At 37.1% G+C, this 25,413-nt stretch overlaps 2 protein-coding genes across 6 annotated transcripts in view; both read right to left on the minus strand.

Moving 5' to 3' along the window:
- Window positions 1–314, minus strand: part of LOC138691521 (zinc finger protein ZFP2-like) — a 39,799-nt gene extending 39,485 nt beyond the window's left edge. For all 3 annotated transcript variants that reach the window (XR_011329894.1, XM_069813539.1, XM_069813540.1), the window contains exon 1: window positions 203–314. The gene's annotated coding sequence lies outside the window, so the exon portion shown is untranslated. The remainder of the gene's footprint in view (window positions 1–202) is intronic.
- A 6,533-nt stretch (window positions 315–6,847) lies between these two features.
- The window catches only part of LOC138691522 (zinc finger protein 235-like), a 30,650-nt gene continuing 12,084 nt past the window's right edge, over window positions 6,848–25,413 (minus strand). For 2 of the 3 annotated variants that reach the window (XM_069813543.1, XM_069813542.1), the window contains one exon: window positions 19,019–20,308. In XM_069813543.1, the coding sequence (XP_069669644.1) occupies window positions 19,459–20,308 (850 nt within the window). In that variant the 3' untranslated portion in view covers window positions 19,019–19,458. Of the gene's footprint in view, window positions 8,859–19,018; window positions 20,309–25,413 lie in introns of those variants that run through there. The other variant, XM_069813544.1, reaches the window with a different exon arrangement.

Genomic DNA, 25,413 nt, shown 5'->3' on the forward strand with positions numbered 1-25,413 from the left:
GCAGATCGTAAGCTGTTGGGAAAACGTCTTTACTCGTTACAAAATGTGATTTCTTACGGCGAATATGGAGCACATAGGAATATTGATACTCTCGCGGAAAGTGTGTGCCGCTGTAATCAGAAACCACTTATATTGAAGTAATACATACCGTAATCAATCTAGAATGATAATATATTCAATATTAAAGCCTATGTTTACTTACAATATAATTATACACTTCCAGGAAATCTATTTCAGCGTCACAAATTAAGTAAGATGCTGAGACGAGTTCGCGTACATACTCAGATCTAAAGGGCAGTGACACTATCAAGCAAGCAGTACGTAATACTTAACAGTGTTGCCAAGTCAGCAGTTTTGTAGCTAAATCTGGTGTTTTCAGGACTATGGTCAGCTACGAAATTTTACCTTCAGCGGCTAGCTATTTATTTAGCGTTTTTTTATGATTCTGGCAGAGGGAAATTATATTTTTAAGTTTTTTTTGTAAAGATGTCATAATTATATGTACTTGCGGACAACAATGTTAGTTATCATATTAGTATGGTATTATCACACTTTTTCATTGTGCGAGTATAAAATGTCTACGTTTTATGTTAACTTGATTTGGTGGAACCACGTCCATATCCTGCCTCATCCATTGTTTTATACAAATAAGGTATTCAGCATTCGTTAAACTCTTATCTAATGTATGCATTGTTTTTGTAAATGAATTGATGTATTTAATCACACACACAAATTCCACAATTTGGGACATCTGGCCGACATCTACGGCTGATCACTAGCATCCAGAATACAAAGCAGAGGTTACATTAAATATACAATATGATTGCGGAGAGAATACGGAACAATGATAAATTTAAAAATAAAGTACCATTTGATTTCGGAGAAACACGAGATGAAAATATATTGAAGAGTAATGAAATAAAGTAAAAAAAAAAAAATACATAGTATTATACAAGTGATAGTGTAAAATGGATACCTAATGAATCTCTCAATACCATTAGACAAATTTTGTTAATGTCCTCATTAGAAAATTTAAAAGAAGGGAGAATGGTTTTGGTTAACTTAAATGAAGTTCCCCTAGCGCCAAAAAGAAGCCATTTCACTTCCCTTGTATTAATATTCATTTTGTATCTCTCACTGAAGTGAGGAATACATGGGTTGTACATAGACTTCTTTTCGTCGTTAACGTTAATTGTTAATGACAAAATTATTATTTTTATTTATGATATATGATATATTAATTAATGTATCATTCCCCATTAGAGTTCATGTAACATATACTTAAAACTTAAAACCAGACTCATTGTTGATAGGACGTCTCTTGCTCTGTGTGAAATCAGATTTCGTACCGACTGGTGTGATTGTGAATGTGATTATTTCCTAAGTTGCAATATACAATAATATTCTTGATCTACTTTATTCAATTTTGAAGAAATATGCCGCTTAAAACTCTGTACGAATATGAAGACGATTTTGCATAGAACAAAGAGCCTACAAAGTGACACACACTTTCCATAATTTAATCTATATTTATATAAAATTTTTCAGTTCCTAAAACTTCATAATTTGTATTTCAAATTTGAAAGTGATGTGTTAAGAAAAATCTGGAGTTTTTTAACTACAGTTTAGCGGGTATTTTTTAAGCTTGTGCAGCGGTAAATGGAATTCTGAGTTGGCAACATTGCGTACTACTTAATTTGAAGATCGTTGCTTGCGAGATTATACAGTAGCGTGCAAATTAATCCGAACAACGTAATTACTTATGCAAAAACACTCAAACGGGATAAAAAAAATTATCTAAGACATACCTCAGTAATCTATGTGGCCTCCCTTGTTCCTAATAACAGCTCTGAGACGATTTGGCATGGATTCCACTAATTTCCCACAAATATTCTTCATTTCTTCATCGCGAAACCATACACCAATGAGGGCAGAAATCATCTTCTACTTTGTACAACAATCCATTTTTTGCATTCTTCTTTTGCAAATTGACCACAAGTTCTCAATGGGGTTGATGTTGGGTGAGTTGCCTGGCCAGGGGAGTACCTGAATATTCTTCTTGTTGAAGAATTCTGTAGTTTTTCGAGACGTATGGCATGGTGCCAGGTCTTGTTGGAACACACCTCTGCCATCCGGAAATGATTTTTGCAGCTGGGGTACGATTCTGGTTTCCAATAAATGAATATATTTGTCAGAATTCATCATTCCCTTCATAGGTATTAATGCTCCAGGCCCTTCGTGTGTAAAACAACCCCAAAACATTACTTCAAGGGGGTATTTGGGTGCTTGTTGGAGATGAGCTGCTGTTACTTTTTCGGATCCTTTCCGTACGAAAGAAACACGGTGGCTGTGGACCTCGAAATGAGACTCATCGGAAAAAAGTACATTCTTCCAGTCATTCACTGTCCAGTGTTGATGTAATTTTGCCCACATTAAGCGTTTTTTGCACATAACAGGGGTTAGCAGTTGCTTCTTAATAGGCTTACGAGCCCTTCATCCAGCTTCCAAAAACCTACGCCGCACTGTTGTGACGTGAATATTCGCCCCAGTGGTAGCCATTAACTCGTGGGTTAAGTCGACAGCAGTTAGTCTAGGATTTAATTTACTTTTCCTGACAATTAAACGATCATCTGCAGGTGAAGTCTTCCTTTTCCGGCCACAGTTTCCTTTTTTCTGGGGTGTGATGGATCCAGTCTCCCTGTATCGTTTTATGATCGAATTAACAGTAGCCAAACCGATGTGACATTCTGCAGCAATTTGCCTCTGTGTCATAGAAGAATGCTCTGCTAATGTTATAATTTTAGACCGTTTTCGTGGAGTTGTATCCATTTGTGAAGACGACAGAATGTACACAGGATTGCAGTATTAAGTCTTCAACACAACTGAAATGCTTATAAGTACAAAACGACAGGCAAAATGTGACATATTATAAAAAAAATAATGACAAACCTTCAACAATGGAATTACACGTACTACAGATGTCAGTAAAAGCGATATGAGCAGCTGTGAGGCCAACAATGACAGAAAATGTGAAAATATGTCGTGTTCGGATTAATTTGCACGCTACTTGTTCCCCAATAAGCAGACTCAATCAGCACCGAGTAAACGAAAAAAATGTTATGTTTTATTTAACGACGCTCGCAACTGCAGAGGTTATATCAGCGTCGTCGGATGTGCCGGAATTTTGTCCCACAGGAGTTCTTTTACATGCCAGTAAATCTACTGACATGAGCCTGTCGCATTTAAGCACACTTAAGTGCCATCGACCTGGCCCGGGATCGAACCCGCAACCTTGGGCATAGAAGGCCAGCGCTATACCAACCTGCCAACCAGATCGACTAAACGAAAAATCCCCCCTATACAGTAGCGTGCAAATTAATCCGAACACGACATATTTTTACATTTTTTGTCATTGTTGGCCTCACAGCTGCTCATATCGCTTTGATTGACATCTGTAGTACGTGTCATTCCATTGTTGAAGGTCTGTCATTATTTTTTTATAATATGTGACATTTTGCCTGTCGTTTTGTACTTATAAGCATTTCAGTTATGTTGAAGACTTACCACTGCAATCCTGTGTACATTCTGTCGTCTTCACAAATGGATACAACTCCACGAAAACGGTCTAAAATTATAACATTAGCAGAGCATTCTTCTATGACACAGAGGCAAATTGCTGCAGAATGCCACATCGGTTTGGCTACTGTTAATTCGATCATAAAACGATACAGGGAGACTGGATCCATCACACCCCAGAAAAAAGGAAACTGTGGCCGGAAAAGGAAGACTTCACGTGCAGATGATCGTTTAATTGTCAGGAAAAGTAAATTAAATCCTAGACTAACCTGCTGTCGACTTAACCCGCGAGTTAATGGCTACCACTGGGGCGAATATTCACGTCACAACAGTGCGGCGTAGGTTTTTGGAAGCTGCACGAAGGGCTCGTAAGCCTATTAAGAAGCAACTGCTAACCCCTGTTATGTGCAAAAAACGCTTAATGTGGGCAAAATTACATCAACACTGGACAGTGAATGACTGGAAGAATGTACTTTTTTCCGATGAGTCTCATTTCGAGGCCCACGGCCACCGTGTTTCTTACGTATGGAAAAGATCCGAAAAAGTAACAGCAGCTCATCTCCAACATGCACCCAAATACCCCCCTAAAGTAATGTTTTGGGTTTCTTTTACACACGAAGGGCATGGAGCATTAATACCTATCAAGGGAATGATGAATTCTGACAAATATATTCACTTATTGGAAACCAGAATCGTACCCCAGCTGCAAAAATCATTTCCGCAATCCTGTGTGTGTTCCAACAAGACCTGGCACCATGCCATACGTCTCGAAAAACTACAGAATTCTTCAACAAGTAGAATATTCAGGTACTCCACATCTAGCTTTTGTTTTCTGCACTTCCTCGATCATTATAGTTTCTTATTACGGTTTGGACACTTGCATGGCTCCTTCTAACAGTTTACCCAATTTTAAGTAGTGAAAAGCCCTTTTTATTGAGCTCAATCAGTTTTTTCTCATCTTCACAGCTATTTCAGTTGTTTTTGGATCCATGATACGCGATCAAATTATGTATTGCAATACACATCTACTGTATAAAAAAACTGCACCAATTTCATTATGTTCACCGCAACGTCTCTCCTACAACTGCCGAAAGATTCGCAGTTATCTTGACTTCTGTAGGCTACTTTAGTAAACACAAATAGTTGCATCTAACAAGCTTGTAGTCAAGATACTGCTCTGAATACCTTGGTTTTGTTGTTATGGAAGTGGACGCAGACACAGAGTTTCACGTTAACATCTGTATTGTATTGTATTGTATTTATTAACATTCCATGGTATTCATACATGCTTACAGCTAGAATATGGAACAAGTCAAAAAAATTGATACTATTATAAAATCTTAATTTATAGTCACAGTCTAGATGAAATATATATAGACGAGATTTACAATATAGTCTACTAGTACAACACAAAGTTTTAGTATCAATTTCATGAAGTGTTATTGAATGTCATGAATTAACCTACAGAATAGAAGGCGTGAGAAATTAGATACTTCTTTAATTTGGCCCTAAATAATTTATGTTTCGAGTTTCATTTTTTATATCGATAGGGAGGCTATTACAAATTTTTACTGCCATATAACGCACTCCTTTTTGATAGCACGATAGACTTGCCGATGGAGTATGAAAGTCATTTTTTGACGTGTATTTATGCTATGAACTGTTGAATTAGTTACAAAGTTTTCACGATTACATACGAGAAAGATTATTAATGAAAAGATATAGTGACAAGCCATGGGCATTATTTGTAGTTTTTTTAATAGCCCTACCTGATTCCCTAGATTTGGCACCTACTAATATTCTAATTACTCTTTTTTGTAATAGAAATATATTGTTACTATCTGTGGAATTTCCCCAGAATATTATTCCAAAACGCACTATCGAGTGGAAGTATGCAAAGTATATTATTTTTAAGTTATTGATATTTACTAGCTTTTGCATAGATCTAATAGCAAAACAAGCTGAATTTAGTTTGGGGGTTATTTCTTAAATATATTTTTTCTAATTTAACACATTATCGATTTTTAAGCCAAGAAATTTGGTTGTTGTTGTTGTTTCTAATAGGGATCTATTATTAATTATTGTGCTAGAAATTTGCGACGTTGAATTTGGACAGGATTTAAATTGAATTATGTTAGTTTTGTTATAATTTAATATTAATTTATTGACTGAGAACCAGTCACCTATTTTAAAGAGAATTTCCTGTGTTGAGGATTGGAATGTGTTGGAGTTACTGGCTGTAATTACTTTACTTGTGTCATCTGCAAATAATATGGGATGACCTGTGCATTCAGGGTTGTACAAACTATGCTAAAAATGGGGGTGTCCGATTGTATGTTTTTTTAGACTTCCCGATCCCGGGAAACTTTTTTTGCAGACATCATATTTAAATGGTGAAAGTTAATCACATTCCTCCCCAGGTGAATCCTGTGAAGCCTTTCGAGTATTCATCATAAAGTTTTTGGTTCAGCTGCCTGATCTATTATGATCATCTATATTGTAGGTTCACTGCATAATTTTATTTTGCAGATCTAATTTTATTTTCGGTAAAGCACTTAAAATAGCACGTCATACCCTATTTTTATGCTAATTGTGGAAAAGGAATGATATTTTAATTTCTATAATGATTACCATCTTAGGAAACAGAGTTACGCAAAATCGTACGGAAAAAAATGAAGGAAATTAGTTTGGGAATTTTCTGAGAATATATACAAATTTAAACTTCTAAAATGTTTTTTTCTTTTTTTAAATTCCGCTACACTTGGGAACACTGATATTTCGTTCGACAGCGGCATCACTGATGCCAGTCTGGGAAGAAATTCTATAAATTTAGGATATTTCAGAAACATGAAAGGGACTAAAATTTATGTTTCTAATTAGCGCCCTTTTTGGGATCAGGTCGGATATTTTGGGGAGAAATCAGATATACTTACAGATGCAGAAAGACATTAACGATTTTTAGTACTAGAATCATATGCTAATAATATAAAAAATGAAACTTTAATACAGCCTACATTGTATATTCTAACATTATGTAACATTACATAATAATAAAAGAAAATTAATATTTGCAGTGTGTTATTACCTATATAAAAACAAAGCAACCTCCTTTCAGATTTGTCTTTATTAATTAAATACAGCACGTTACAATCAAATATCATTAGGCACTACTTACATTTATGTTAGAAATTGCCTCTTTATTAATCTTTATGCATTTGTGAATATATATATATATATATATATATATATATATATATATATATATATATATATAAATTTCAATTGAATATAACTCAAACCTTTGACTTTCTAACAATATAAATGATATCAGGAAGCACAATAAAACCAATGTAGCCTATATATTCTCTCAACGTATTTCTGATTGATCCATATTTATACAGTACACATCCACAAAGATTGCATAATGTAGCGAAGTTTTCGCAGTTTCGTTGGGGAATTAATGTTTCTGGAGTTGGCCATACTGCATGATGCCCGTCGGAAATAACTAGTGATGGAAGAAATAAATTAAACCGATATGTTGATGAAAATATATCGATATATCGAACGATTATCGATATATCGCTATTCCGTAAGCAAATTGCAATTTGAGGTGTACATTTGTTGTATTGCAATAAAATTACTTAAATTTTAATATACCTTTTTACCATTGAAATTAACATAACAGTCAAAAGCATAAATGTAAAATTGTAACAATAGACAAAACATTTTCAATACCATATGATGTAGGTCCTAACCCAAATCAAAATTATGGTGGCGGTAAGGTGAACTTAAATGATATAGTGGCAAAGAGTTAAGTGAACTCTGCATGGTTTAGTATTTGATATTGGAACATGTTTCAGTTATTCTAATTTTGATGGATTTAAATGCTATTATAGTCACAATCATGCCATGGTATGAAAGAAAAATTTCACAACCTCGAGCGGGAATCGAACCTGCGACTTCCTGTTCTCCAGTCAGGCGCTCTACCACTGAGCTATCGAGTTCGTCGCACGCCAAAGGCTTGGAATTATCCTTTCATAATGGCGACTCTGTTATAGAGTACTGTCCATAGCGTCTGATCTAGTCAGCACTCCGGTCAGGCGCTCTACCACTGAGCTATCGAGTTCGTCCCACGCCAAAGGCTTGGAATTATCCTTTCATAATGGCGACTCTGTTATAGAGTACTGTCCATAGCGTCTGATCTAGTCAGCACTCCGGTCAGGCGCTCTACCACTGAGCTATCGAGTTCGTCCCACGCCAAAGGCTTGGAATTATCCTTTCATAATGGCGACTCTGTTATAGAGTACTGTCCATAGCGTCTGATCTAGTCCGCTCGAGGTTGTGAAATTTTTCTTTCATACCACGGCACGATTGTGACTATAATAGCATTAAAATCCATTAATATGTCACATCAACGGACGTGTATACGTCACCAGACATCGTAAGATGGAGATGACATTTGTAAAGTTTCTTCTCACCCATAAGCAGTGCTGACTAGATCAGACGCTATGGACAGTACTCTATAACAGAGTCGCCATTATGAAAGGATAATTCCAAGCCTTTGGCGTGAGACGAACTCGATAGCTCAGTGGTAGAGCGCCTGACCGGAGAACAGAAAGTCGCAGGTTCGATTCCCGCTCGAGGTTGTGAAATTTTTCTTTCATACCATGGCATGATTGTGACTATAATAACATTTAAATCCATTAATATGTCACATCAACGGACGTGTATACGTCACCAAACATCGTAAGATGGAGATTATATTCTAATTTTATATATAATTCAATCCAGGACAAAGATATAATGCTCTTTTCTACCTAGCAACGTAATTATTTTTAATTGTAAGTTAACCGTACTTAGAAAGCTACAAGTTTTAACAAACTTCACAGTTGATTTGATACAATCCTTCTATAATAAGCTCCCATTGCAAGTTATTGTTACATTCCAAATAACAATGGTGATGATTATAGGGATAGAATTTTTATACACTAAAAAGATATAATAAGAAAACAATGTCAGCACTAGGTTGTGCATAGCAATCATAGACGTAAACAAATGTCACATCGGTATTAAATCCTTGTTTCTCTTTCCACTTCAGAATATGGAAGTAAAAGTTTTGAGACCCGTTTTGAGGTCAGACGGTTCCCTCTCAGGGAGGGAGTTGGGCCTGCCTTGGAGAACATTAATAACAAACCTCCCATCTGTCTCACGTTCACACACGCTGCATTTTGAATTTGGTGCTGCATATTAAACAGTTTGAATTCGAATTCCAGTCCAGCCAACTAGAACAAAGAGGTTGCATATGTAACTGTCCATCTTCATTAGCGCCATCTCTCGAGAATTCATTATCGGAGTTGTCTAGTGTGGATTTTGTTCTTAGTTGATATTGATAATAATTCCACAAAAAAAAAAATCGATAAATGTATGAGAAAACTGATACACTATATGATATATTGAATCAAAATTTCGAAATTGATACATCGTTATATCGAAACGAAAATACCGGTATTTCGTAAAAATCGATATATCGTTGCCATCTCTAGAAATATGATAATAAGAATGATGTTTGTCTTTTGTCCTCATATAGGGATGCGCAAGAGAAGATATGTGATATATGTGTGTGTGTCTGTGTCTGTGTATATGTAAAAATCTTATCTATTCATCTATCTTTTCTGCAGGTTTATATAATGATCTTACAAAAGGAATCTTAATAGACGTCAACGTACCGGTACTTCGTAAAAGGGCAAAGATTCAGTATATTGTGCCTATTTAATTCTCTTAATATATAAAGACGCGAGGACTATGGATCACATATTATGTAATTACAAAACTCAACAACACAAACACATACAAAAATCACGTTAGTGTACACTTATTATTCTTTCAGAAACTGGACGCAATTCTTATACCCAGTTTCACCATAATACTGTTACAAACAGGTGGCGCATACTATGCATCTTCTTTTCAGACTATGAAACTACACTGTTATGACAGTTAGTATTCGCCGAAATCCACTGCAAGTGCAGTCTGCAATGTCACTTGAAAAATACTGGCGTCCAGAATGCTTAGTCATGGTCTTTGGGTTTACCTCCGAAGTACTACTGTCTACTTTCTGACTGAAGCTGGACAAACAGGAGATACTGCTGCAGAAGTATAGCATCAATTGTCACACAGTTATCTAAACAGATGAAAACATTTCACCACTGAAGAGTTCCAGCAGGGAGGATGCTAAGATTTATGAGTCGCGTTCTCAGGAAGCTCCTGAGAGAGCTGGAAAAAATGAAAAGGATCACCACCTTACTTCAGTGATGGTTTGCAGAGATTTCAGTTACACTGGTCCAACTAATACACATTTGGGAAAAATGTGTTAATAGCAAGAGTAAAAGTGTATCAAGAAACTCTGTTACAGCCCCTCTTGAAAAGTATCAGTTCTAGTATTCCTAGAAATTAACTGTGGGTTCACACCAATTTTCTGCACCATTTCTCAAGGTTAAAGTCTACGCGAAGGTAGCTTGGGCTCAATGTTGATAATTTCACGGCAACTCGTGAAGAGTCTTGTGAGATGGCATCACCGATCTCAAAACATTGCACTTGAATGTGTGTCCAATGCTTGAGGACATATTCTTCAACTAAAGTCAGTTCAATGTGAGAGAGTGAAGCGATGCTTGGAGGGGGCATTGATAGAATTTTCAATTGAAAAAAATCTGTACTGTAATAGTTGAAAGGTCGAACGTTTTCAAGCGTGTTCGTAAATGAGGAGAATTTGGATAAATAACTGATGCATTGTGTGTGAAGCATGTGTGGCTATTAAATACTAAAACAAATTTAAAATCTACAAAGGGATTTTTTATCAACAGTAATCTTACTACAGGTTTTGATTTATCTACAGAAAATCAAAATTCGAGTAGAAATTTTTTGACTATTACACGATTAGAAGAATGGAATCAGTGATTTGAAAAGGAAAACAAGTCCACAATTTTGCGAAAATGTGTTGAGATATACGTTTTGTTTCTTAGTCTTTCAGCTTCTATTGGCGTAAAAGAGAAAGTTGTCCTGCATAAACTGTGCTTGTAGTAGCAGTTAAAAAATTCATTGATTTGATAAGGGAAATAAGTCATGGAGTAGTTACTGTTTTCAAATAATAGATGGCATTGATTAATCGTTTTTTGTTTTATTTTTGTTTTTCTAAGATTTATTTACTTGATTAACAGAGCATATTGGTGATACTGTAATATAGTTTGTTTTGATAGCCGCCTCTACTAAATATTACAACATAACTAGTTATTTTTCTGCTGCTTATAATGGATGGTTCTGAAGGTGAATCTCCAAGAAAGAATCAGAGGAAAGGAGTTCGAAATACTGAGGATTATGCTCATGCGAAGAGAAAAAGGTCTCGTTTAGCTGAGGAGGAGTACTTTACTGGAAAGGGCAAGTTTATGAACGCCAAGAAACTGGGTCCTGATTGTAGTTGCCAGTAGAAGTGCAGAAATACATTTTCTGATTTTCATAAAATAGCTATTTTATCACAGAGACTTAGTGGATCTACAAAAAATGAACAAGATGCCTTTTTAATCGGACTGATAGAGAGTAAACCAGTACAGAGAAGAATGCCACTAAAAGAAGACGTACACAGACAAGAAGATCATCATTCGTATTTCATGTGCTATTACGTTCTAGAAGAGTTCGTGTTTGTGAACAAGTATTTCTGAACTTGTATGCTGTCTCTGGGAAATCTGTCTACCGCTTAACGTCTCTTATATTTCAAGGAAAGTCTCCTCTGGATAATCGTGGGAATCCTGCAATGCAGTACCTAAAACAGCAGTTCGTAAAACAGATCAACACATCAGGGCAATTCCTAGACATCAACCACATTACTCAAACAAACCTCGAACATGCTTAGATCCCCAACTTAATGTTAAAAGTATGTATCAGCTCTTCTGTGCAGAGAACAGAGATTTAGCTAACAGTTGAAGTATGAGCACTATCTAAATCAAAACTATGGATTTAGATTTGGTCGTCCTCAGGTGGATGTGTGTTCGAAGTGCGAGGATTTAAAAGTAAAGATCAAATCTACATCACTAGATGAAAATGCTAAAAGGGCTGCAGTTGCGGAATTAGTGATTTATAAACGAAGAGCAGTCAAGTTTTATAAGAAAATAGAGGAAGAAAAAAAATTTGCCAAGAAGATGATAGTGTTGCAGCTATAGTCTGGGATTACATGCAGAATATAAAACTTTCAGTTTTCCTGTACATGAAATGTTTTATCTGCGAAAACTATGGCTTTACTTATTTTCCTTACATATAAAGAGTGACAATGCACACTTCTTTATATATATCATGAAGGTCAAGTAAAAGAGGACCAGATGAAGTTTGTAGCTTTTTGCAAGATTATTTCCATCAGCTTCTACCAACCGTAAATACATTTTGTGTGTTCGGCGATTTTTGTGTTGGACAAAACAGAAATCACACAGTTGTCCGATTTTTATTGTCATTAACGATGTCAGGAAAATTCGATATTATACACCAATATTTTCCTGAAAGAGACCACACTTTCTTGCTATGTGACCGCGACTCTGGTCTCATAAAGTGTATCCTCCGACGTCATCATCGAGTATACACTCCACTTGAATATATTTCACTAATATTATCAGCTAGGAAACGCCCAAACGCTTTCATGACAACAATAGCAACGTATGAAGATGTTATGGATTTCAAAACGTGGTGGCAGAAGTATTTCAAGAAAACAACCAAATCTCTTCCTCGTCCTGGCAGTCATCATTGTGAACCTGGGCTGACTCTCTCAAAGTACAAGCATCTAACCTATGATAAGAATATTTTGGCTACATCGACGCACGTGAGTAAATTGACAGCATTATCCAGCACTCTTTCAAGTTGGCAAAAAGTGATGCAAGTCTAGATCTGCCTTCCAAAAGGTATATGGTACAGCTGTGTCCCAATCAACAATAAGAAGTTAGCAGATGTTAGGAAAAGAGTGCAGTACATCCCAGACGAACATCAGTACTTCCACCAGAACATTCTGTCACGGCCAACAACTGTTGTTGATCTTGATTAGTAGGCCTAGATGGTAATAAGTTATTGACAGTATTTTTTAACATTTGTATAGCAGGATAGGTTAACCAGACCTTAACACATTATATCCCAGTGTCCTATTTAGAGGACAGTAGCTTTTTTATTTTTTTCAGTAATCACAATATCCTAATTATGTTAATTGTGTGTGTGTCATGTTACATGTTTTGATGTACAAAATAATATTTTGGCCTTGGTTCCTATTACAATTTTATTTTATTTTATATTTTTTCTTCATTCTACACAATTGTACTTCGTATTATAGCCTATCACTGCCAATATCATCCGAGATTTTGGTATTGTAATTATTGTTTTGTGAATATATATAGCAGATAGTTTGGTGTTTCAATCTGACATATAACCGTTATCATCAACAATGCTAGCTGACTTTGATAACAATGCAAATATTGGTGTCCTCTAAATAGGACGCTGGGATGAAGTGTAATATAATATAATACTCCTCTGTGCATGACGGCATTCAGTTTGTTAAAAACATATTTCTACGCAGGATTTAGTGATATGAGATAATTTTTTTTTTTAATTGAGTTATTTTACGACGCTCTATCAACATCTAGGTTATTTAGCGTCTGAATGAAATGAAGATGATAATGCTGGTGAAATGAGTCCGGGGTCCAGCACCGGAAGTTACCCAGCATTTGCTCGTATTGCGTTGAGGGAAAACCCCGGGAAAAACCTCAACCAGGTAACTTGCCCCGACCGGGATTCGAACCCGGGCCACCTAGTTTCGCGGCCAGACGCGCTGACCGTTACTCCACAGGTGTGGACATATCAGATATTATTATTACTATTCCGCGCAGAGTGGTATCAGAGTGAGTAAGCACTGCTTCCGACGGCCAGTGTGCCTTGTGTGATTCTGATTCAGATTCAAAGTCAGACTTCTCATAAAGATGATAAATATTTCACTTCAGCAGTTGGGAATTTTTTAAGAATTTCTGTCTCTGGATGAAATGATTGTGAAGTACTATTGGCATCACAATCTGAAACAGTTCATTCGTGGGAAGCTAATCAGATTTGGGTACAATTATTGTGGGCTCTTCGTGGAACCAGTGAGTACTGCTTCAATTTCGACCTATATTGTGGAAAGGATACTGTGGAAAATGAAAAAGATGATTTGTTGAACACTCAAATAGTTATACTGTGCTCTTTGATAACTATTTCACAAATCATGACATCCGTATTCATCTTCAAAGTTAGGATACAGAGCAACAGGAACTGTAAGAGAGAGCCTTACTGAAGTATGTCCACTACGGAACAGCAAGGAATTGAAGAAGCAAGATCGAGGTACATTTTACTATCAGTATGACGGAGATAGGTCCCGCGACGTGGTCTAAGGCATCCTGCCTAGGACTCGCGTTACGGAATTCGCGCTGGTTCGAGTCCTCATGGGGGATGAAATTTCGGCCAGTGTATGGGACCGGTGCCCACCCAGCATCGTAATGCACTTGGGGAACTACGATAGGTAGCGAAAATCCAGTTTCGCAAACCAGCTATAACGGCTGGGGGGATCATCGTGCTAAACACACGATACCTCCATTCTGGTTGGATGATCGTCTACCTCTGCTTCGGCATGTGGACGTGAGGTCAGCAGCCAGCTGGTCGGTCTTGGCCCTTCATGGGCTGTAGCGCCATGGAATTTTTTTGGATGACCGAAACAGAGAAGTACTTTTCGACCGGTGAAGTGACAACAAGTATGTCACTATTTCCACAAATTATCACACCACAAATCTCGGAGAACTGAAGAATACAATTCCCACATGGAGGTGTTGATCATCATGATTGGATAGTAGGAAAATACGAAATTGGTGTCCCAAGAAAGAAGTATTACTGGCCCATATTTACAACATTGATAGACATGGCATTGGTGAATGCATGGCTCCTATATAGTCATGCACATGGGGCAAATGGACTGGATCTTCTAAATTTCGGATGTGGAGCGACTATGCCCTATCTCAAATTTGACACAAGCAGGAAGCAACTAGGGCGACCATCTGCATCACCATCTAAGAGTTGTCCTGATGTCAGAATGGATGGAGTTGGACACATCATTGTTTGAAGAAAGGAAGAGAGAAGATGCGCACGAAATGGCTATGGAGGAAAACCGAAGTCATACTGTGCGAAATGTAACGTCACACTGTATATGCAATGTTTTGCATCATTTCATAAAATATGACTGCATCAGCCAAATTTAGTAATGGTTTTTTGCTATTTCATGAGATATGACTATATAAGGCAAATTTTGTTCTTATGATTACAGTAGATCCCAGCGTCCTATTTAGAGGACAGCTATTTTCTCTGAAACCAGGCATCTCAGAATATTTTGTATGATAGGTTAATAATGTTTAATAATGTAGCAATACAAGCAATAACGAAAATATTATGTTACTTTCCACAACATGACATAGAGTTATTTTATAAAGGAAATATGTCCTGGACATAAAAAGTGTTCTGTAAGTCACAGAAATGCAAATTTGAGGAATCTGAATAGCTCAAATAATGAATAATGAATAGTTCTAAAAGTGTTCTGTGGAACATAACTTTCTCAAAAGACAACTTCGGAATTTGTGGGGTTTTTCTTGGTTTTCCCAAAACTATAAACTGGACTTGTTTCCCTTTTCAAATCACCGATTCAATGCATATAAAGATTAGAAGAAATAAAGTACTCTAATGCAATTAAATATTAATTAACTTAGGCCTACTGAAATTCTATTTCACTAATGTTAGCTTCACCAAATTTTGAACAGAGCCGCCATTTTCAGTTGACTGTATATGCTGTAAACAGCTTTCTCTCAGCTGACATGCGACAAGCTCAACGTCTTCCTCACTTTGAAGTCCCATCTCATCGAAATAATGAAAGTCAATGACGGGAACAACAAGATTCCCTATATGCAAAAAGGGCACCTGGACCACCTCAACATCCTGCCATCTCGCTAGGAGTGTCCTCGGAACATTGACGATGAGGCTACAGTAGCACCGCAGCAGTAGATCTGTGGTTCTACGCATACTGTTGGAATGACAACCTTCCCGGTCTAACAGGCAGTTTTTTCGTCTTTACTCGTAGGAGAATGTCTTTCTTTCTTTCACTTCTTGGTCAATTTGTACTACTTCTGCAGTTAATAAAGTTGCACTCCTATGAGTATTTATTTTCGGCTCAATGACTAGCCAATTCGTACTGATCCTGAGTCATAAATTTGTGAAAGTAGTATTCATGTTCTTTTTTTTGCTCAATGATTGGCCAATTTATACAGATCCCGGATTAATAATTTTTTCTTTTGCTAAATGAGTGACAATTTTGTACTGATTCTGGAGTAATACAGTTGTGTTAACCCATTAATGCCCAGCGTATGATTAAAAATACGGGGTGAAAAATATTTTTTCATTAATTTCCCTTTGACTTCAAGTTAACCATTTTTATCATGTAGGCAGTACATGGATGTGGTTTAAGATTCAGGCATTGTTGAATGCTCTGTGATCATTTCTCTTGTTGATATGAGGTTTCGAGTTTGGATCTTAAAGAGAAGAAAACATTGATTGGAATAAAAGTACTTATTTTCAATATAAATTACATAATGAATTATGAAACTAGTGCTAATATTACTTGTTAGGTATTCGTGAATAATTCAGGTCATTTGGTGTACATGTATATTTGTATAGAAGCACAGCAATTTCAATTTCTAAATATGGTATGATATATCATACCTGAGCAGTAACGATATCATTTTCTGTATATTCTGTTAGATGAATTCTTCTTGGAGCATGTATGAAATGGACGGCAAAAAACTTACAAACTATAAGCCTAGAGCAGATGTGTTCAAAAGTGGAGTTTTAACTCCAACACCTGGAAAGAGGTGAAAGGTGTATACTACAGAATACTGACGTATTATCCCTTCCGCGCAGGGTGAGTGAATAGGCAACTCGAGACAGTGATGGCATTTAGCTTACTGTTGTTTATTACTCACACAATTCGAGAAACTGTAAAATATGCCGTAATGAAAGATTATCCACATATGATAGGATCTATGGAAGACATGTATCAATACCTTGGCATTTTGCTTTTGTCTGGATATCTCTAATTGCCTTCGCGAAGAATGTACTGGGAGATTCGTCCTGATAGCCATAACATTCTAGTTGCAAACTGTATGACCAGAAACAAATTTGAAATAGTTCATCAATTCCTTCATTTCAATCACAATAACACAATTGACAAGAATGATAAAATATACAAACTTAGGCCACTCTTCAATCGTCTAAATGAAATTTTTCGGAACATGGTTGACATTGTTCCAAATTCATATTCAGTTGACGAAGCAATGGAACCACATTTTTGTCATCATAGTATCAAGCAATTTATACGATGAAAAACAATCAAATTTGGGTATAAGCCTTCGTGCTTGACGATGCCTGCAGGGTACCTTATAGAGTTCGAACCGTATACAGGAAGAGTCGAACGAGCACCAGGGATGACTCTAGGAAATGCTATTACATAGATGCTTTGTGTTGGATTGCTACCTGATGATAGTAAACTGTTTATAGACAATTATTTCACTTTCTTTGGGTTATTGTAAAAATTTTCAGCAGTAAATATCACGTGCTTTGGAATTATAACAGCTAATGGAATTGAAAATGCACTTCCAAAGGAAAAAAAAAAATCCATTAGAGGTACTTGCCATGCCATCAAAGACACATCTAGTAATCTGACGATGGAATGACAGTGCTCAGGTCAGTATAGCAACAAATGCAGCAACACTAGATGTAGTTTCTTTAGGCTCATGCTCACGGTGAAGAAATAAGGGTAAGAGAAAAATCATTACTCAACAACCGAAAGTTATAAAAATGTATAATGCGTGTATAGGTAGTGTGGACATGTTTGGCAAATTGACTTCGACTATGGTCCAAGAAATGGTACTGGCCACTTATCAGATTTTATATCAACGGATCAGTAGTCAACTTGTGGATGCTGTACAGACAATATCAGAAGGCAATATCTTTGCTGGAATTCACAAGACAAATTGTAAAGTCATTGCTTGCAACACTACTAATGGGCATTTCTAAGACTGTAACACCTAAAGGGAGAAACCAAGTTCTCAATGAAATACGTTATTATAGACATTATCACCTAGTTGTCTGGTAAAGCACTCGGCGCAGATGTGCTTACCGTGGGAAATGTGTTAAATTTTGTTGCGTCAAATGTAATGTTGATCTTCATCTTGATAATTGATTTCTAAAATATCATATAAAAAAAAAGAAAGCCGAAAAAAATGTTGAAGTATCTAAAATAATAATTAAAGTGATTAAACATGGATATATTGTTCAAATATTAGATCAAAATTCCTTTCTTACATTGTAGGGGACTATTAAGTATTTGTATGAAACTGATACTGTAACTGCCCAGCGTATGTTATATCGTACAGGTCATATCTACTATACCAGAAAAGAAAAAATTGTAATTTTTGTGTGTTTGCACTCAGTAAGGTGTAACAAATATAATATATAAAATTATATGATTATGAATTTCTTTTTTTATCTGGGCATTAATGGGTTAATGTTATGTTTTATTTAACGACGCTCGCAACTGCAGAGGTTATATCAGCGTCGCCGGATGTGCCGGAATTTTGTACCGCAGGAGTTCTTTTACATGCCAGTAAACCTACTGACATGAACCTGTAGCATTTAAGCACACTTAAATGCTATCGACCTGGCCCAGGTTCGAACCCGCAACCTTGGGCATAGAAGGCCAGCGCTATACCAACTCGCCAACCAATAATACAGTTGTATTACTCATTCATGTTTCATGTTGCTCCTATGTAAACACCAGTGTAAAATTATGGATATCGGACAATTATTATGGGACAAGAAATAAAAGCGTACCGGACAATTATTATGGGACAGAGGTAGTAGTTTTCTAAAAGAAACACGTTTCATAGATATCAAATTTGAAAGAGTTCTCGCCTACAGGTGTTCATAGTTTTTTAGGCTGCTCGACTGGGAGAAACACCACAAAAATCGCATTAGAAAGGTTTATTACAATATGTGTGAGTACATGGGTACTTAAGCTACACCTACTAGAGAAACACAGTTGACAGCCATCACATTTCGAAGTTTCATTGCCAGTGCGTAAGAGTTCATGGATTTTTACAATTCCATGCTAAGTTAAGAAGAAAGTAATTGATATCAATATACAATTTTATTATTTCAAGGAAGATATATTCTTGATTGAATAAGTACAGGTTATTAATTTTTGTAAGAAAATCACTTCCCACGAACATAATTAAATTAAATTAATACCATATAATAAAAACCACTTAACACGCACATCTCATAAGTTTATTGCCTCTGCGCCGAAGTTCATGGATATTTAGGCTATCCGACTCAAAGAAACACTTACCAAAAACATCAAATATGAAAGAATTCTCGCCTGTGTGCAGCCGTAAATGGGATTTCTAAATTATGAAACTACGAAAAACTAATTAACACAAGCATCATATTAGAAAGGTTTCTCACCTGTTCATGGTACTTCAGCACACTCGACTGAAAGAACCACTTCCCATAAGCATCCACATTTGAAAGGTTTCACGTCCGCGCGCTGTTGTAAATGGGACTTTAAAGTATGTAACAGCGAAAAACAATTACGACAAAAAATTAAATTTCAAAGGATTCTCGTCCGTGTGCCGAAGTTCATGGTATCTGATGCAACCCACGTTAGAGATATATTAACCATAAACTTTACACTTGAAAGGTCTCTCCCCTGTGTGCTGGCATATATGGGTTTTAAGGTATTTAACAGCAAGAAACATCGTCACAAACATTACATTTGAAAGGTTTCTCACCTGTGTGCAGAAGTTCATGGAGTCTTATGCGATTCGTATCACGGAAACACTTACCACAAACACTACACTTGAAAGGTTTCCACCCTGGGTGCTGGCGCAAATGCTTTTTAAATTTTTTTAACGTTGTGAGGCACTTACCACAAAGATCGCATTTCAAAGGTTTTTTTTCTGTGTGCGTGCGTTCGTGACACCTAAATTCACGTGCTAGAGGGAAACCTTTGCCACAAATACCACACTTGAAAGGTTTCTCGCCGGTATGGAGCCTTTTATGAGTTTTTAGGCTATATGAACTAGATAAACGAATTCCACAAACATCACACTTGAAAGGTTTCTCGTTTGTATGAACGCGTTTATGCGTTATTAGGTTGCTTGAATGTTTGAAATGAGAGCCACAAACATCACACTTGAAAGGTCTCTCGCCGGTATGCATGCGTTTATGCGATTTTAAGTTGCTAGAATGCGAAAAGCTTTTACCACAAACGTCACATTTGAAAGGTTTCTCGCCTGAGTGCTGGCGTTCATGAGTTTTCAGATACGATGAGTTTGAAAAAAACTTATTACAAACATTACATTTAGCAGGTTTCTTACCTACGTGCTTGGCTGAATCTCCGCTCCATTTTGTAGAATTCGGGTTAGATGTTTTAGACAATTCAAATTCGAATGGCTTCTCGTCTTCACGACTCCGGGAAGATTTTCCCGAGGAACCTGAATTCTTGTGAATCTCACACACAGTCTCGTTCTCTTTCAGTGCAAGACTGTCGAATTCTGATGATACAGCCCTCTCACTGGTAGCTGCAATCCTGAAGGAAAGATACTATCAGTCTACAAAATAGTCGCAACAAATATACATACAATTGAATCAGGGATTGCAGAAACAGCACATGTGAATACTTGTGGCGAAGTGACCTTATTAGAGTTTCATGGACTGTTGAAACAGGGCTATCATACTATGCAGAAACCACATAATATGTCACTATAGCCATCTCACATTTGGAGACCCATGAAAACCTGAAAGCGCAGAAACAACTCTTGTCAAAGAAATGTGCCGACACATTGGTTCCCATTTCAGACGACAGACATCTACGACACAAGGATACAAAAACTGATCCCAATGAATGACAATGTCTCAATTCTGGTGGTGAATACGTTGAAAAATAAATCAACAATTATTACTATGTTTGTTCCAATAAAACTTTCTATGAAATTTTGTTCCCTTTCTGTAAACGGCCCCAGGAAAACTTATTTTTCACAGCCTTCATAATTGCGCTTGAGTGGCCGAAATTTTGACATTATTAAAATGATGGAAGAAAAGGTTTAATTTTTTTATTTGCCTCCACGAGAATGTTTGCTTGTAAGTACAAAGGAGAATACCATATTTACTTTCTTCATTGGCTTATCCAGGCAAAATCGTGCCAATTCAAAGAGAGATGTTGACGATATACCCAAACTAATGCGTTACATACCGCATGGATATTAAGAATTTTACAATTATACTCTTCAGTGGCCTACTGTGGAAAACTAAGTTCATTTATATGCTGTACTTATGTATTAAGTACATATTAGGCCTAAGCATATATTATATCCCTAATTTGACAAATAAACTTTAGTTGAACTGAAATTATTATACTGCAATTTTGATTTCTTGTAGAAACTGCAAATGTCAACAGTATATACTGATTTATTTCATTAGCAATAGGGATATCCTCAACTAGCACCAACAGATAGCGCACATGTACTATGAGGAATGCGCTTTGCATGTGAATTTGTTTTTCGGCATATAAACGTTGAGGATATACGTAGTGTATTAGTATATTAAATACTCTTAGAAACAACTAAAAATGGCAAATTTTTTTAATGTTCCTATATGTAAAAACCAGGGAAAGCTTTTTGTCTTCAATCAGGTCCCGAAATATATTGAATATATGCCATAAAACTTAAAAAATATAAGTAATAAAATTGCGCCTCAAAAGTGCTAGCTATTAAATAAAAGTAACTACTTCAAGTGAGGAATTATTGACTGTAGTTTCATTTTGGAAGAGGAAAAAGAAAAATTAATACAAACATATGCAACCTCGCCAGCGAGCTATGTTAGCTTAGATTATATGTAGTAGTTGTAGGAGTCTCTGAATTTTACGCCTGCAGTAAACTCTCGATAAACTGGAATGCTTACTATAAAGGACGATCCCTAGTGAAATCCATCTCGTAGTAGCACTAGTAGGGTTTAATAAGGGCGCGTAAGCTACTATGGCTATTTGCGCCCTTACCTAAAATTCTTAATATAACAAAGACATAATAAATAATATAATAAAATCAGAGTGCTAAAAGATCTAAAAAGCGTTGTCACGGTAAAACGAGGCACACAAATGCAGTATAGGCCTACATAAGGTGATTTCTACACAATCATAAAAGTGAGCAATTCCACGACCCTAGGTGGTTTTCAAGACGAACAAATAATACAATAAAACTAAGACCACCAGAGATAAATTGTAAATCATATATTAAAAACAATAAAATTATATAAAATGTTCGGATGTATAAAGTCCGAAATGTCAACAATATAAAATCAAACATAAAACAACAAATGTAACCTCCGGATGTAAAGGGTCTGGAGGATAAGTAAAACGGGTCAATAAAAAACTAAATCACCTTATCCAAACCTGTAGTCGATAACAATTTCAGAACTGCATTTGTACAATTAAAATCATTTCCAAGAGCGTCACATAGTGTCGGCCGAATTCTATATTGCCGGCGGACACAGTCATATTTTCTACAATGCAACAAGAAATGTTCTACCGTAAGTGGAACACGACACATATTACACTCCAGCTGAGGCTCGCCACATAGGAGATGGTCATGTGTCAGATGACAGTGACCAATCCTGAACCGGGTGAGTAAAACCTCCTCGTGTCGTGACGCTCTTGTGGACGAATCCCAAACTCGAACAGTATCCTTTATATTTTGTAATTTGTTTCCCTCTTGTGTTGACCATTCTCCTTCCTGTTGCCACCATATTTTATATTTCAAGTAGTTTCGAATATCCTGCCACCTCTCCCGCCAATATACCAGAGAGCCATTCAGTGCACCGACCCTGGCTGCAGCATCCATGGCCTCATTTCCTGGAATCCCTACATGACCAGGAATCCACATTACTCCAATCTCGTAATCAGAGCTAAGGAGAGTGTGGAACAGCTCCTGAGTTTGTAAGACAAGCGGGTCATCACAATTAAAAGACTGCAAGGACTGGATGGCACTTAAAGAGTCGGAACAGATAAGGAATCTGCCCCGAGGTTGCCTAATTGAAAACAATAAAGCTCTGTAAAAAGCATAGAGTTCAGCAGTAAAACCACTAGTATATTGGCTTAGTCTGTATTTAGATATCTCTCCATTTGTAACGAAGGAACAACCAACACAATCATTTATCAAGAATCCGTCAGTAAAAACTAATGAATAATTTGGATATTGCGATAAAAGTTGACTAAAACGAAGCCTATAAACAAAAACTGGTGTCAAATTCTTAAAACATCGGCTCAGACTTACATCAAACATGGGACGTCGCATAATCCACAGTGGAGTGGTGGTATACTCCAGTGTACGAACTGATGATAGATGTACATCCAGCTCAGGGAGCAATTCACGAAACCGCACACCTGCTGGACGAAGTTTCCGTGGATTTTCATTGTATCGGTCGTAAAGAGAGGAATGATGGAAAGGGTCGTAAGAATTGTGCTCAGGCTGCGTGCGAAGCATATGAGCACAACAAGACATAACGTCGCCGATGCAGTGATGGTTCTCCTGCTTCACAATAAAGACTCGCTATCCGACTGGTTCGGATGGCCCCTGTAGAAAGTCGTATCCCATGGTGATGGATATTATCTAAAAGACGTAATTTCGATTTATTTGCTGAGCTATAAATAAAACAGCCATAATCCAGTTTTGATCGGATAACAGCTAGGTAAAGGTGTAAAAGCATTGTACGGTCTGCACCCCAGCGAACCCCTGACAAAAGGTGTAAAATGTTTAAGGATTTCTCGCAACGCCTTCTCAAATTACGTATATGCGCCTCCCACGTTAATTTATAATCAAAGATAAGGCTCAAAAATCTCGCAGTGTCTGTATATTGCAACTCCACTCCATTAAGATGCAGTTCAGGATGTGGATGTAGTCCACGATGGTTACAGAAGTGGAAAAACTGCGTCTTTTGAGTGGAGAATTTAAAGCCATTACGAACAGCCCATTCCAACAGTACGTTGATGACCAACTCCAAATGTCGACAGATGGATGGAAGATATCAGGAGTTGAAATATAAACTGAAGTCATCAACGTACAAGTGACAATATACTCGGTCACCCACACAGTGTGCAATTCCATTGATCTCAATGTGGAAAAGAAGAATGCTTAATACAGACCCCTGCGGAACGCCGTTTTCTTGGAGATGTTCGTTAGAAAGTGTGGTGCCTACTCGAACTCGGAAATACTGCTCTGCCATGAGCTTCACAATAAACGTTGGTAGACTACCACGAAGTCCCCAATCATGCAGAGTTTGCAGAATGCCATACCGCAATGTGGTATCGTAAGGCTTTTCTAGATCAAAGAATACCGCCACAAGATGTTCCTTCTTGAGGAAAGCATCTCTAATGGCGGTCTCAAACCGAACAAGATGGTCTGCGGTGGATCTATGCTTACGAAAACCACATTGCATATTAGATAATTGGTTTTCCGATTCGAGTACCCACATCAGGCGTTTGCTTATCATTCTTTCCATAACCTTGCATATGCAGCTGGTGAGAGAATTTGGTCTGTAGTTTCCAGAGAAAGAAGGATCCTTTCCCGGTTTCTGACGGGGATTACAATGGCGGAACGCCAAGCAGATGGAAAGACCCCCTCAGTCCAGATTCTGTTGTACATTGCCAGAAGAAAGGATTTTCCAGCTGGCAGAAGATGGCGAAGCATACGGTTATGGATGTTATCAGGACCAGGGAAGGTGTCAAGGGATGTGTGTAGTGCCGCCTCCAGCTCCTCGGATGTGAACGGTGTATTGTAATATTCTGTGTTATCTCATATAAAATTGAGGTTTCGTTTTTCAGCAGCATCTTCGATTTTTAGAAATTCCGGGCTATAATTATTTGAGCTGCTAATCTGTGCGAACGAGGTAGAGAATATTTCTGCAATTTCTATTGGACTGGTGGTCGTTACTCCATTGTTTAATATTCCCGGAATTGCAGAACTACGTTTCCCCATTATTCGACGGACTTTGTCCCTTACGATGTTAGATGGGACATTCCTTTTCATTGAATTAACGTAGTTTTCCCAGGATGTCTTCTTAGCATCGCACACAGTGCGACGAGCTTTTGCTCGAAGACGTTTAAACTGGACAAAATTTTCTTGTGTCGGATGGATCTCAAATTGGCGTAAGGCACATCTGCGGTCTCGGATTCAATCTCTGCAGGCATCCGATCACCAGGGGACAGAGAAGCGTTTTGGCCTGCAGGACGACTGGGGGATAGATAATTCCGCTGACTTTATAACCATGTTTGAGAAAGAGATTCTTTCAGTTTACCAAAGAGATGGTAGTGGCATGATTCCAGATCAGGACTGTAAGGACATTGTTTCAGTGTTTCCACCCAAGTCTTCTGATCTGGTCTGTGGTCTTGTGACTGATATGTCACAACATTGTAATTTACAATACTAAAGGAATATAGGCCCAGTAAAAATTTTTTTTCTCTGCTTCAATGACAAGTGAATTTGCACTCAATAACATAAAAGCATAAATTGACTCAATTGAATGAAGTATTGGAGATGTCTGCAGCAATATAATCTCCTATTGAATGCATTTTGGTTGGTCACTTTTACGTGGGTGATGTTATTTCCAAGTTATTATCAGAACAAGACCCTATAAATTTGGTAT

This window comes from Periplaneta americana, chromosome 16 (assembly GCF_040183065.1).
Source record: "Periplaneta americana isolate PAMFEO1 chromosome 16, P.americana_PAMFEO1_priV1, whole genome shotgun sequence".
Classification (NCBI taxonomy): Eukaryota; Metazoa; Arthropoda; class Insecta; order Blattodea; family Blattidae; genus Periplaneta; species Periplaneta americana.